The sequence below is a fragment of the Camelus ferus genome, chromosome 5 (assembly GCF_009834535.1).
Source record: "Camelus ferus isolate YT-003-E chromosome 5, BCGSAC_Cfer_1.0, whole genome shotgun sequence".
NCBI classification, from domain to species: domain Eukaryota; kingdom Metazoa; phylum Chordata; class Mammalia; order Artiodactyla; family Camelidae; genus Camelus; species Camelus ferus.
The window spans coordinates 28,189,454-28,203,206 of record NC_045700.1 but is presented as its reverse complement, the minus strand read 5'-3'; the positions used below and the strand labels follow the sequence as shown (position 1 = coordinate 28,203,206).

Below are 13,753 nucleotides of genomic sequence, written 5' to 3'. Positions count from 1 at the left end.
AATAAAGGACAAGAATTCAGGTTACTCACCATCCAGTAAGTCCCTGATTTTGTCCAAGTAGATCTCAAAATAGGAAACCTGATTAAAAACAAATTGATTTTGAAACAGAAATGCCACGCTGCATTTCAAAAACATCAGTATTAGAACTTGTAAAAGCTTTTTGTCACGCTACGAAGAGGAAGAAGGGGGCCACCAAGGGAAGATTCAGAGCCCTAGAGGGCAGGGCTCCGGCCAGCGCCCTGTAGTCCTCTGCTTCATGCTTGTCAGCTTGCTCTATGGGTCCCTGCCCAGGGGCCACTCTCCACCTCCACATCACAGCTCCCTGCTGCTCCACTAGGCGTTATTTACATCCTGTGTTAGACAGCCTCACAGGAGGACCCTACCTCTTCACCTTAGAGGAGCACCAAGCAAATTTCTAGGTACAACAGCAGCTGGAATAGTACACGTCCTTTGCAAGTAACTGTCAAAAGCCAGTAGGTCTCAGTAGGTACGATACTGACAGCCCCATCAGGCCAGGCAGGGAGCAGGTCCCAAACATCCACATGAAGAAAGGGGGGGGGGGGTGTGAGGCCAGTTTGCTTGGAACTACGGAACAGTACCGGGGAGAGAGCTGATAATACAGGTTAGTTTGGGGAAGTCCAGGAAGGATTTGAATAAAATGTAATTTAATAAAAGACAATTAGACCATGGGAAGGAAAGAAAGCCTTCCAATTAATTATTCTCAAACCTCAGTCCCAGCACTGCCTTTATCAGCATCTCCCACAGCGTTTGTTTACATTGTGAACTCCACTGCAATCGTCCTGAATCAGAATCTCCGAGAAAAGGAGTTAGGAATCGGTTTCTAAACTCCCCAGGTGACTTTTATCTTAATCTCAGGCTGACATCTGAGAACAACTTTAACTAGATCTGTGACCTTGCAGATTTAATTCGCAAGTAACCAAGGCCCTCAGCCTCAGTGCTCCTATCTGTCAGAGGAAGCCGCTAGACTTGATGATGTCAAAAATCCCCGCTAGGATTCTGAACTCAGTCTACATCTGCTTTCTGCCGACCAACTTTTCTCTCCCTCACGTTCAAGGGGTTTTAAAAATCTAAACAGAGCATTGGACAAAAAAGGTATTTAAAAAGTTGTAAAAAGTAAAGTTGGGATGTAACTCTGCAGGTGAAATCTCACCCCCACATCCCAGCTCTGGACCAGCCCCACCTCTAGGTAAGCAGAAGGGGAGCATCACTAACTCAGCACCAGTCCCAACCCAGCTCAGCCCTGGTTCAGTATCTTTTGTCTGTGTCTCCGCCTGGAACCTCCTGACTCCCTTGTTTCCCTGAGATCTGGGGTCCCGGCTCCAAACCCTGGACTCTGTAGCTGAGCGTCCTCTCCCTAACAACCTCTGCCTCTAGAACTTCAGTCAAACTGCCCTGACGCTGAGCCTCTCTGTTGTAGACACATCTACCTGACCTTCGAAAGACCCACCGCTCTGGAAGCCTCTCCCTGTGGCCAAAATCTTAGGGTCTATTTGGCCTCTAACCTAAGACATCTCTAACCCAGCTCTGCTGCAGCCAACTCAACCCTGGTTCCAACCCATTCTGTGTACTTCAGAACTGTCTGATTTTCATTAAGACTTTTCTGTTATCTTTGAGATCTTAAACATGTGCCCTTATCTCCATGGGTTACAGGGAAAATTAAATGCATCTGACAAGCAGTTGTGAACTAGGTATTAGCAAATCTGGCAATTAGAATCCTGTTCACATTTAATACAGAAAAAGAACTCTGACTTAGTAACTTCCTTTTACCATAGCAGATAGTGGCTGCTTTTAATTTTGTTATTTTTGTTACCTCCAATACTCTGTAAGACCAGATAGAAGAAAAATAAATAAGCATTGTTTGGCACAAGGAAAAGCATGTTCGAAAATAACGTTTAAATCCTCTGTGGGACTCACTTTAAGGAACAGATTTTCAATATTGCCTTAATCAAGCCTCTTTTTCTTGATGCAACCTGTCACTACTCGGTTCAAAATATGAAGTAGTCAATAGATAACCTGCCCACTTAGGATTATTAGTTATAAAACAAGAGAGCATGACTACAAATGCGGAACAGGGACGTGGACTGCAAAATTCAGCCCTAGATATGAGTGTTGTTCCTTCTCTCCTCCCCCTTCATGCCAGGGCTGTCTTTATCTTAATAAGATTCTAATACGAGACCCTATTTGGAGGGCAATAATTGGTTTAACATCTTACTCCAGGATTATCCCATAAGAACCCTACAGTGGTTTAAGGTATTTAAATGCAAACAGCCTTAAAGATGCACTAAGCTCCTAAATCTTGATCCCATCAAAGCCACAAGCTTCTGTATCCTCAGATAGAAAGAACTCTGGCGAGGATGAGAAGCTGGTTTTAGCTAACAAAGGGAGCTGGCAGGAAAAAGATTTGCCAGATGTACTTTCTAATTGGGCAAACAGCTGTTACCTTGTTTTTATATAATTTGGGGAGGGTACACAGCAGAAATAAGTAAAGGTGTAAATTTAATACAGTGGAACAGGTACTGCATGTGGGGTTGGTCACATCAAGAGTCAAATCTCAACTCTGCCAACGACTTGTTATGTCACTCGGGCCATCTGGCTCTACATCTTTGAACTTCAGTTTCCTCATCTCCAAAATGATGGGCCTGGACACTTGGGTCCCAGCCTTCAGGGATGATCAGCCTTTTGGTTGATGTGCTCAGCTCCAAGTCTTCTTAGAGCTGCCCCTTTCTCCCCACCCTCCACCCTTATCAACCCCATCCTCAGTCTCTGTGGTGGGGGCTCCACCAGCCACATGCATTCTGGACACAGCTAATTGGAGCTGAGGGGTTGCCTACTAGAGGCGGGGCCCATGGGCCCCTTCCCAGGGAGATTTGGAATTTGAAACAAGGGAATGTGGAGCAGGAGCTGCCATGTTGCAAGATGGTCTGGAACAAGAGAAGAAATAAAGCAAGAGGGTAAAAATGCAGGGACTATAACAGGGTGGTTTCTTTAGGGGTGGTAATGAAAATGTTCTGGAATTAAATAGTGATCATGGTGTACAATTTTGAAATATATTAAAACCCATCAAATTAAATACTTCAAAAAGGTGAATTTTATTGTATGTGAACTATATCTCAATTTTTTTTTAAGTTAAAAAGAAAAAAAATAGGAAAAGCAGGGCTTGGATTTCTTGTTTCTCCACAACCCCCCGCCCCGATGCCTACTGTCAGATTCTGGATCTTTTAACAACTTCCTCTATTTGCTTACACAAGTGGCCTTCAGTCACTCACAAACAAAGGAGTGCTGATGAATATCCCCCTGCTACCAAATGTTATGAATTAACAGCCATGGTTAAGACAAATTTCTCTTTTGATTCAAATTTAAGCCAGAACATAGGTTCTGGGTTTTTTTTTTTTAAATAAACAAACAAACAAACAAAAAACAAGGAGGAGAAGAATTCTCTTTCCCAATACTTTTCAGAGCATGCTTTTCAAAACTAGTCTGTCAGACTCCACGGTGGAGAGGGGGTGGGGGGGATATACCCACAGTCAAGTACGCTGGGAAACGTAATATACTACATGCCCCCTTTCAGAACTGCATTACACCGTAGAGTATTTAAGCTTGTGCTAAATTTAACATTGTTCAACAAAGCATTTTCCCAGCTTCTCTGGCCACATAAGCCTTTTCCGTGGTAGCCCACCTAGGGGTAATACGAGGGGCTGTGTTCCATGGAACACACTTTGGGAAATGTTGTCCTCACTTGATCATGGACACATGCCTGTCATATCTGCAGAGATCCACAGGGTAAAGGGTAGGACTGAGGCAACTGTCAAGATGATGCCAACCTAAGAAGGGTTTTTACTTTATCTCAATATCTCCTCAGCATCAGCCTGAGTCATGAAATAAGGATGGCTCTGCTTACCACAGGAATGGCCTTTAAAATGGGTAAAATCATCTTCTATGTGTATGTAAAAAGAGGAAAGCAAAGAAACACGACTTGGGGCTCAGCTGCTTCTCTTGGGACTCAATCGATAGCACATACCTTGATGTGAAACTCCAGGTTTTCGTCCATGGAGTAGATATGGTCAAAGATGTCATGCGCAATCCTTGGGATGATGCCCATGAGCTGCGGGTCGTGGAGCTTCCCCTAGTGAGTGAAAGACACAAACACGGGCAGCTACAGGGTGCTGGGAAGCGAGGGAGAGAGAGAAGGGACCAGACCTGGGGCTTTGAAACAGCACTGCCTGCTCCCTGATGATCCCTGTGACACGCCGACAGACCAACAGTTAGCGGGACAACTCAGCCCCGCAGGGGAGAGCGTGTTCTGTGGGGTCCTGAGGTCTACCCATACCCCTCCTGCGGCCACCCAGGGCAGCAGACCAGCGTGCACGCGGATGAGCGTGTGGGGAGGAAGGAGGCTCGGAAGGAGAGCAGAAGGAATGAGGTTACATGTGTCACTGTAACATACTCAATGTGGGCTTTGTTTTGGAATTTTTACAAACCGACCAGAACCTACAAATCCAGGTTAATCTGCTTTAATGAAATCACCTTGAGAGCTGACAGACGTTGTTTCATTCATGTCATCACTGCTCAGATATTTCTAAGAACCTGATTCCGGAAATACCTTCAGGAGCACTTTACAAACCAATCAAGAAAATCCATTTTATCAATTTCTTTTTAAAACCTGTAATTTCCAGCCTGAATTGTTCCAAATAATTTTGGGCTGTTTCTAACATGTAAATCGGCTTATAAAATATTCTCTTATTATGTTTTCCCCCTTTTTCCACTTCTATTCATTTTACCTAAGGTAAGGATGGACAGATGAATATTTCAGAATTGGCCGCCTCAGAAGACTTTCAAAAAGATGCACCATAGGACCTGAAAGCAATTCCTAAAGAAGAGTTCTAGAAGGGCTTAAGGCACAGGCTTAGCAAGGACCTCAGTGCAAAATTCCCAGAGAGCCTTCTCTACCCCACGTGCAAAGGGACACTTAAGTTCTGTTATATGTTAAACAGCCCATCAGTGCACACACAGTCTGCACGTCTGCAGTGATCGCCAGCAACTGCATTCCCAGAGAGTCACTCATGCTTTTCAGAAGTTGTAAAACTCTGGGAAGAAATGGAAGTAAAAGAAAACACAAAAGCAGGGGGAGGGTATAGCTCAAGTGGTAGAGCGCATGGTTAGCATGCATGAGGTCCTGGGTTCAATCCCCAGTACCTCCTCCAAGAATAAATAAACCTAATTACTTCCCCCACCAAAAAAGAAAACAAAACAAAACAAAACAAAAAAAAAAAAGAAGAAGAAAACACAAAAGCCAGTTTGCTCTTAAGTCTAACGGGGAAGCCCCACAGCGTTTACAATGTTGACTCAAATATCCTTGCTCCAAATCTGCCTGGTACCTGGAAGATCTGCTTTGTTTTCCTCAATCACATTCTCTTTTTCTATCAGAGGGTCACTACTTAGTGCATCTCTGGCAGGTTGACTTTTAAGTCCGCATTAGAGGTACCAAAAGCAAGAAGTCACGCGAGCCCCGGCACTAACTACAGGCCACACTGCACTTTACGTTCTGGCTCCTTCACACCTGATTCCTGACCCTCCACCCTGTTCAAAGAAGAGGAAAGCTGAATTCAGACACATCCGGCCTCTGGCAAAGCTCTCTGGTGGAGCCCTGGGAAAGCGGGCACGCTCCTGGAATGCCTCCTCTGCTAAGAATCCTAAATCATGTGATGTGTTTACGTTGGTTTTCAGCCTAACTGTGCACTCCCAGCAGGCGGGGTGGCCAAAGCCTTTGTGCTCCCTCCCACTGCTTATGACACTTGGCACGGTGTCTACTGCATAGAATTACTGTACGCTTCAAATTAAACAGCATGGATAATTTATTGTGCTCAGCGACAATAAATGTTTGCATTATATTTTTCATCTAGTAACACATTCTCGCTAAGCAGTTGTTGAGGTTTACTTGACCTGAAGAGTCTGAAAATACATTTCTACCCCAGGCCATTAATATATATATCTTACGAAAACAAAACCAAATGACTGAGATGTCACTTCTCTGAGGCCATTACAAACATACAACAAATCAAATACTGGGCCCCATATGCTCTGGACAGTGGAAATTGCTGGCAGAAAAGGTACTTACCCTGAAAACTACAGATCTCTGTCTTGTCAAATACTGTGACACCATGCGGCCAACTTGCCTCAGTCCAAATAGTGTATCCCCTCCCCTGCACGCCCAGAGCTCTTTAATAATTCATCATAATCCTTTAGCTTCTCCTCAGTGGCCCACAGCCAAAGAATGATTGATAATCCAAAAATCGTTTATAACTGACTCAAATCTGTTTCCCTAGATGCTTCCCCTTTCAACAGATTCATTGATTCCTGGCTCATACAAGTGTTGACGTCCTTTGTTTGTCTTTGTCAGAGTAAGAACCAAGGCAGGACCCAGATGAGTCTGGACACTCCCCATTTTGCCTCCTTGAAGACTCTACCCAAAACTCACATGAGAAGGAGCACGCGTTCACATGGAGGAGGGACAATAATACCCCCATCCCCACTGAGACAGCGGCGCCCAAACCTCCACAGGCTTAGAGGCTGGGATGATCATTCCAGTTCATAAGCCCAAGAGTGGCGGGGCCTGTGTGCTCAGTAAGCTGAGGCTGTCAACACAATCTTTGTGTGTGCTGTGGGGTGTAGATGTGTGTGGTGAGCGTGGTGTTAATGTACATGGTGTGAGGTGTGTGTGTGTGATGTTGGTTGATTTGTGTGTGTTCACATATATGATGTGGGTGGGTGTGATGTATGTGGTGTGGAGGTGTGTCATGTGGGGGTGTCTGTGGTGCTGATATATGTACTGTGTGTGGTGTGGATGTATATGGGTGTGGTGGGGTGTGTATATTTGTAGTATCTGTGGTATTTGCAGTGTGTAGGTGTGTGGGTTGTGTAGGTGTGAGGGGTGCTGATGTGTGTGGTGTGAGCGTATGTGGAGGTATGCGGTGTGTGTACAAAACAGCACTGTTCCACAGAGGTCTTCACTGCTTCTCTGCCATTTGCTTTGCAAATGAAACCCACGTGTACACACACAATGAACAGTCACCTCAGACGAGAAAAGGTGGTAAAGAAGCAAAGAGCCATAGGACCTCAGAGAACAGAAAGTCCCGTCCTGCTGGGGTGACCTGGGATGGCTTCCTTGAGAGACACCAAACCTGAGGGCTGAGTAAGACTGAGGACAAAGAGGACGTAGGCAGAGGAGATGAGATGGGGGTAATAAATACAACGAAGGTAGGAACTGAGAACCAGCACTGCCCATTTAGAGAGCAAAGGCAAGCTGAGTTGGCTGGAGGGTCAGAGAGGGACTTGAGTAGCAAAGGAAGGTACTGCTCCATCGTCTTGTTTCTCCCAGAAAGCAGGAAGAAGAGACGTTTTAATACTTGCATCCTGTATAATCCTCTTCAAAAACTTTCCCCACTCCTGGAGGTAGCCTTCTCGGAGCACGTGTGAAAGCAGAAACCAGACCCAGGCCATTGGCCACGGAACAAGACTCCCTTTGTTCTGGCCCCAGCGGCCTCCTCAGCCTCCCAAGAAGGACAGTTTCCTGAAACACTCACAATGGGCGAGCAGAGGGCCGGCAGCGCAAAAGCGCCAGTGCACTCAGACAGGCTCATTAAAAACCACTTGGCTGCCCCGGGGCGGCAGGGCAGCCTGCACCGTTCCAAGGCCTCCAGGTGTCCCTCTGGGCAGAAGGAAAAGCAGCGTGTCTCCATCCACCTAAATCAGCGTGCAGAAGGGGACCCCAAAGTGAGGCCCGGGGAGCGCCGACCACACGAGCCCAGCTCAGCGCACAAAGGGCCCTACCGAGCTTAGCACCAACACTGCCAAGGGTTTCTATCTGCGCTGAAAATCCGCCTTAAATGCGCCATCTTCAGAAGCTAATCTTTCCAATTTTCTGTAGGCTTATCTGTTTGTTCCCCTCCATGGAAGGTAATGGAATCACCACTGGATGTCAGACCCAAAATGAGGGGGATTAAAATGAAAAACAGCTTTGAAATGTGACAGCTCTGTCCATTCAGGGAGTTAACATCCCCTTCCAAAAAGCCTTTAAAAGATCACAATGTGTAATGCTGAATACACAAAACCCCTCTTTCAGATGACGAGAGCCCTGTGGGGGTTTTTTGGTTGGTTGGTTGGTTGGTTGGTTGGTTGGTTTTTAATGTAATTGCAGCCCAGGGTCCTAGTTATCCTTGTCTCCTACAGTCTCTAGACTTGAGCTTGGGGCTCTTTCTATCCTGGGTTTTCCTCTGAAAATCTCCCCTACAGAGAGATTCTGCAACCACCGTGCAGAAAGACCAGATGAAGTGTGCGCAGGGGGTGGTGAGAAAGTGCTGAGAAAGGACTCACATCCACCCCACTCCTCCCTCCCGTGGGCGTGAGCGTGTTCTCTTCCCAAGTCCCAATAAAGAAGAGTACCTCATTGCTATCAACCTTCTAAAACTGACAGGAAAGGTGACAGAATGTAGGCAACTGCGAGAGTGGCCTGCACAGAATTTGATCCCGTTAGGTCCCCGTGAGTCCCTCTGCAGCCCCAGCACTGCTCCAGGCATCGTGGGGTTTACCCGGTGAGTCACGGAGGGTTTGAGATCCTCTCGTTTAATAAGATGTCTCCAATTTTAGTTTGAGAGCTGGCATGCCTCTCTGCCATCTCTTCACACCCACCTATCCCTGCCACACACACACAACACAAAAGACTTTACTCTGGGGACAGGTCTCTCCTATGATGGTTTACAATTTAAATTTCTGACATTTAGCAAATGCCTTCTATTTCCCAAAGATGAATTAACCCCAAAGCTTAAAAGATCACTCTTGTAAGCAGTCTGTAAGATTTGAGGGGATTTTAAGTATTCCAATTTTTTGTATTGTACATTGTTTGGTAATTTTCCAAAAAACTAGAAAACAATTCCCTCATTTGAAGCCATCTCTCAATTGTCCCCTCTCTCTCTCTCCCTCTGTTTCTCCCTGATGCCTTATGGTCTAAGAAGGAGTCTTTGTCCATGGCTACTGGAGCGGATGGAACTTAGGAAATGTATCACTGTAGACTTTTTAGCACCTAAAAGTGAGACAGGGACAGGGTACAACCATGAAAAGAATGACACAGCCATTGAGAAAGGCAGGATAGGACAAAAACTGGTTAGAACCTACTAGGCCCAAGATGGCAGAAGATTCGACTTCCAGTAGACCTTGAACTTCATTACACATTAGCTGCTATATGACACACCCACATGTGCCATGACAGTTCCAAGGCTGGCCATAAAAGGCCAAAAAGTGAGTGGTGGCCCAACCCCTGGAAATCCCCACTCCTTCCCCAAAACAGTTGGAATAATCCTCCCACCTGTTAGCATACGTGATTACCCAGCCCATAAAAACTAGCCACCCCTGCACCCCAGGGCCACTCTTACTTTCCAACTTGAGCCCAGCTCCTGAGGTCTCTTTTGCCATCTGAGATGGCCCACACTCTGTCTATGGAGTGTGTATCTCCCTGAATAAGTCTGCTTTCACTCTACTTTAGTTCTCTCTTGAATTCTTTCCTGCACGAAGCCAAGGACCCTCACCTGGTGGAGCATGTCCTAGGAACGCATCCAAGACCTGGGGAATGACCATCATCTCATGCGCCATTTTCCTGCAGCAGAAGGTTGAGGGTCTGGGGCCCAGGGGGAGAGGCAGGTGAGGGGCTGAGCAGGAGCATGAGGACACTGGTGCCCGTGCTTCCAACGAGCACTGCAGTAGGATGTGAGAAGCAGAGAAGAGAGAGCGAGAGGCTCAGGTGTCCGGGAACAGTCCTGCCCCGTCTAGAAGAGGTGGCAAATGAACCTCGTGCATGCTCTCAGCCACTCTGTCTCCAGCAAAATGGCGAAAGCGAGTCAACACAACAGGAATGAGATCCCACAGAGAGGTACCCCGCACTTGAAATCGGTGTGAACAGAACACCAGAGCCCTGTAGATTTCAGCCTCGTGCCTTTGAAATCTCTTCGTCAATAGGAATGATTCATAAGCTAAACCGATTCTGCAGCAGCCGTCTCAGTAGCATTCCCAAGAGGGGACCGTAAATGAGAAACCTCAGCTTGAAGGATTAAGGGTTCATCTTACCCTGCTGCTTGGAAGCTGAATTCCCCAAACTTCCTCTGTGTAGTTTCTTGTAATAACCACTCTTCACCTCTCCTCACCTCTCAGGTGAGCCCAGCTTTTAGAAGAATTATCCAGCCCCAAAGGCAATTTAGGAGTCGAATCCATGGCAAAAAAGGAAAAGGGGGCCAATTTTGTCTGCAGGCATGCCTTGTCTGCAAGACAGCCTGGAGCCACAGAGCTCCGCTGCCAACAATTTGTGCTGGGGTCACACCCTCAGGTGCACAGGTATGTAAGTTTCCGAGGAAAGATGCTGAACATTCACTTATGATGTGCGTGGAGTGAACTAGAAGACACTGGAGAGCCCAGCCCCACACACGTGGGTCAGCCAGGGCCACCGCGAGGCTCTCATTTCACAAATATTTTATCAAAGCCCTCCAAGACGACAGCCACTGTCCCACACACTAGCTATGTGAATAAAACGGTGAACAAGACAATGGAGCCCCCTGCTCTGGCGAAGACAACATTTTATATTACAGTGAAATTTCACCCGGAGTTGTCAGATCTTCAGAATTTTCAACCAAAGTGGGAAACTTAGCATTGTTTGAAATCATCCCATTTTAAACATTGTCTGTAATTTTAAAACAAACAAACAAACAAATACTGTGCAGGTCAAAGAAAAAGATGTCTGTGGGCTGAATTTGGTTCACAAGCCAACGTCCTTCAATTTCTGACCTACCATTTTTTGTTTGTTCAGAAGAGACTCACCTCCCCAGAGGCTCTTCCGAGAGTGAATGACTTCCACAACAGACTTCCTCAGTAAGATGGAGGCTACAGTCCATAAGGCTACTCACACCACTGTTCAGCTGATTGATGATTATTTTAAATAGAATTTATGATGATTATTTTGACAAAACTACCAACAAAGGATTTTTTTAAATACTGAACTCCTGAAATTTTATCATTCACCACTGTTTTTTTAATTTTTTAATTTTTATTTTTTGCTGGGGGGGGAGGTAATTAGGTTTACTTATTTGTTTATTCGTTGATTTATTTTTAATGGAGGTACTGGGGATTGAACCCAGGATGTCATGCATGCTAAGCACGCACTCTACCACTGAGCTATACCTTCACCCCACATTCACTACTATTGTTAAAACACCTCAAAGACACAGTGAATTGTGACACAAACATAACCATCCCTTTAACAATCTTTATTATCCAATCAAAAAGCCACAGACGCCTGATTTTGCTGGAAGCACAGGTCTGTTCAGTCATCTCAGAGACCAACATCACAGCACACTGCAATCTTACCTCCATGGTGTGTGTTTTTCCTGATGAGGTCTGTCCATATGCAAAAATCGTCCCATTATAACCTTCAAGGACATCTGAAAGCAATAAACAAAAATTAAAATTAACTCATTACTCTGACTGCATGCCAGTGCCAGTTGCCTGTTTTAAAATTACATTTTCCAAATGGCCCATCTCATTTTTCACACAAATGATCTATTTCCACTCCATTTGCATTCTAAGTAGAATTGTGAGATAAAAGCAGAAACGACGGCCTCCACTGCTCCACAAACAAACAGAAACGGACTCCCAGGCCTCCAGGACTGTTAAAGAAGGAGGCAGACACAGCTTCTACCAGTAACATCAACACTGAGACGGGTACCGGGCAGTGCATTTTCTTTTTAGTAGAAAGATACCTGAGTTTTCATCTCTACGGTGATCTCTTGAGATCAGTTGAGAAAGAAAAAAAAGAAAAAAGAAAAAAAATTATCATGCCCTGAGTCTCTGGAGTGAGGTGTAGAACAGAATTTCTCTCCTGAAGATCTAATTCGGGTCAGTTTAAACCCTGGCCCAGGCGTGCTCCTTGGGGAGGTTTCCTGAGAAGGAAGCCCACACCAGAGCCCCTTCAGAACAGAACGAGTCCAGAGCTGGGTAGCGGACGGGGCCCCAGTCTGTAAACTGAGACACATTGTGACAATCCAGTCTGCCCGGAAACCTGGGGCCCTGTCTCAAACTTAACGCCTCTGTTTTTGCAGTGACCATGCCAGCAAGTGACCCCGGCCCACGAGCATCGGAATTCCTTCCAATTACACAGCGAGCACACTGTGCCAAACCCGTCACTGCAGACTGCTTCCTTCTCACGCAGGGACGAGGCGGGGCAAAGGTTGCTACAGAAAAACCAAGATTATCTGTGGGAATTCTTTCAAAGCGGCAGAGGCGATTAAAATATATTTAGGGCTCGATCTTCCACCATCCACTTAAACATCACCGAAAGAGGAATGATGCATAATTAATATCCTTGACTCCACATCTTTACATAAAGGGAGGAAGGCTTCATTCCTGAAAGCACGGAGGGGCGGGGAGAGGAGCCCCACACAGAGGTGTTCTCTTCAGGGACAGGTACAAAAATAAAAATCAAGCCAGGCGATCAGTTCCATCTATTTCAGGCTCTGATTAGGTTGGTTTATTGCTTTTTTTTTTTAATTGAATATAGTCAGTTACAATGTGTTCACTTCTGGTATACAGCATAGTGTCCCAGTCATACATATGGGTTTTTTTATTTTTCTGGTCTCTCTGAATTTTACGATGCCAGTTAGTTTTTGTTGTTTCGTTCAGTCTTCTAAAAACATTTTTAATATACATTTTACTGATCTGAGGTTTGGAGTGTGAATTGGGATCAGAAAAGAAAGCGGGATTTTCCTTCAGGAAGCTAAAAAAAGAAAAGTGGTAGGATTTTTTTTTAAATCCTAGCAGCCCTCATGAGTTTGCGTCAAGCTATATATATTGAGAAAGAGAGAGAATGTTCACACATATCCGACTTCTGGTAATGGTTTCCCTGGTAACAGAGGAAGCAAAGACTTGAAGACTACAGTGTAAGGGTTGGAGGTTCAAGCTTCAGTCTTCATGAAAATGTCAACTTGCTCAGAGAAGATTCCTCAGGCCTGAAAACAGTGGCCCGAGTGGGGAGGGTCTACACAACCACAAAAGAGACATGTTTTCAGGGACCCAAAGAGAGAGGTCCCCACCCTTTGGATGCTGTTCTAACATTCTACATTCATTGCACAAACAACTCCAGACAATTGGAATGCCATCCACAATCACAGTGCTAAAGCTTTTATTTATTAGAAATTAAACATCTCCCCCCAACACTGAAAGAGCTTCCTTATCTTAAGCCCCTGCAGAGGAGGCTCACTGGGACCCATTAGCTCAGGGGTTAGAACAGGAGTAAGGAAGCCAAGGCCAAGGGTCCAGCTCCTTCTGCTCATCACAGCCGTCGGCCATCCTACAAGTCTGCCTGCACACAGGGGCAATTCTGAGCAACCCACCCCACCCTGAAGAAACCTCAGCTCAGAGCCCAGCGCTGCTGACCGGAGAGAACCCAGCACACGCTTCTCTGCCAGGAAGCCATGGGGCCAGGGCATCTGAATTCGGCGCGGTAGATGCCCCCAGGCTCAGTCCACCCCTCTAAATGCACCCTCACTAAGAGAACGCACAATCCTAACTCCTGGTTAGTCACCGCTCACCACACTCGCGAGGGTTAAGGACTGGGGCACATACATGAAAACAAGAGCTCATGGACAGCATCACCAGTCTGTGTGTCGAGGCCGTCAGGCACGTGAGACTCTACTTGGAG

At 45.9% G+C, this 13,753-nt stretch overlaps 1 protein-coding gene across 1 annotated transcript in view; it reads right to left on the bottom strand.

The window, feature by feature from the left end:
• The window catches only part of KIF5C (kinesin family member 5C), a 147,162-nt gene that overhangs the window by 79,726 nt on the left and 53,683 nt on the right, over positions 1 to 13,753 (bottom strand). Inside the window, exons 3-5 of the mRNA XM_032479416.1 lie at positions 11,425 to 11,498; positions 4,040 to 4,144; positions 30 to 78 (exon numbers count right to left, since the gene is read on the bottom strand). Of these exons, the coding sequence (XP_032335307.1) occupies positions 30 to 78; positions 4,040 to 4,144; positions 11,425 to 11,498 (228 nt within the window). The remainder of the gene's footprint in view (positions 1 to 29; positions 79 to 4,039; positions 4,145 to 11,424; positions 11,499 to 13,753) is intronic.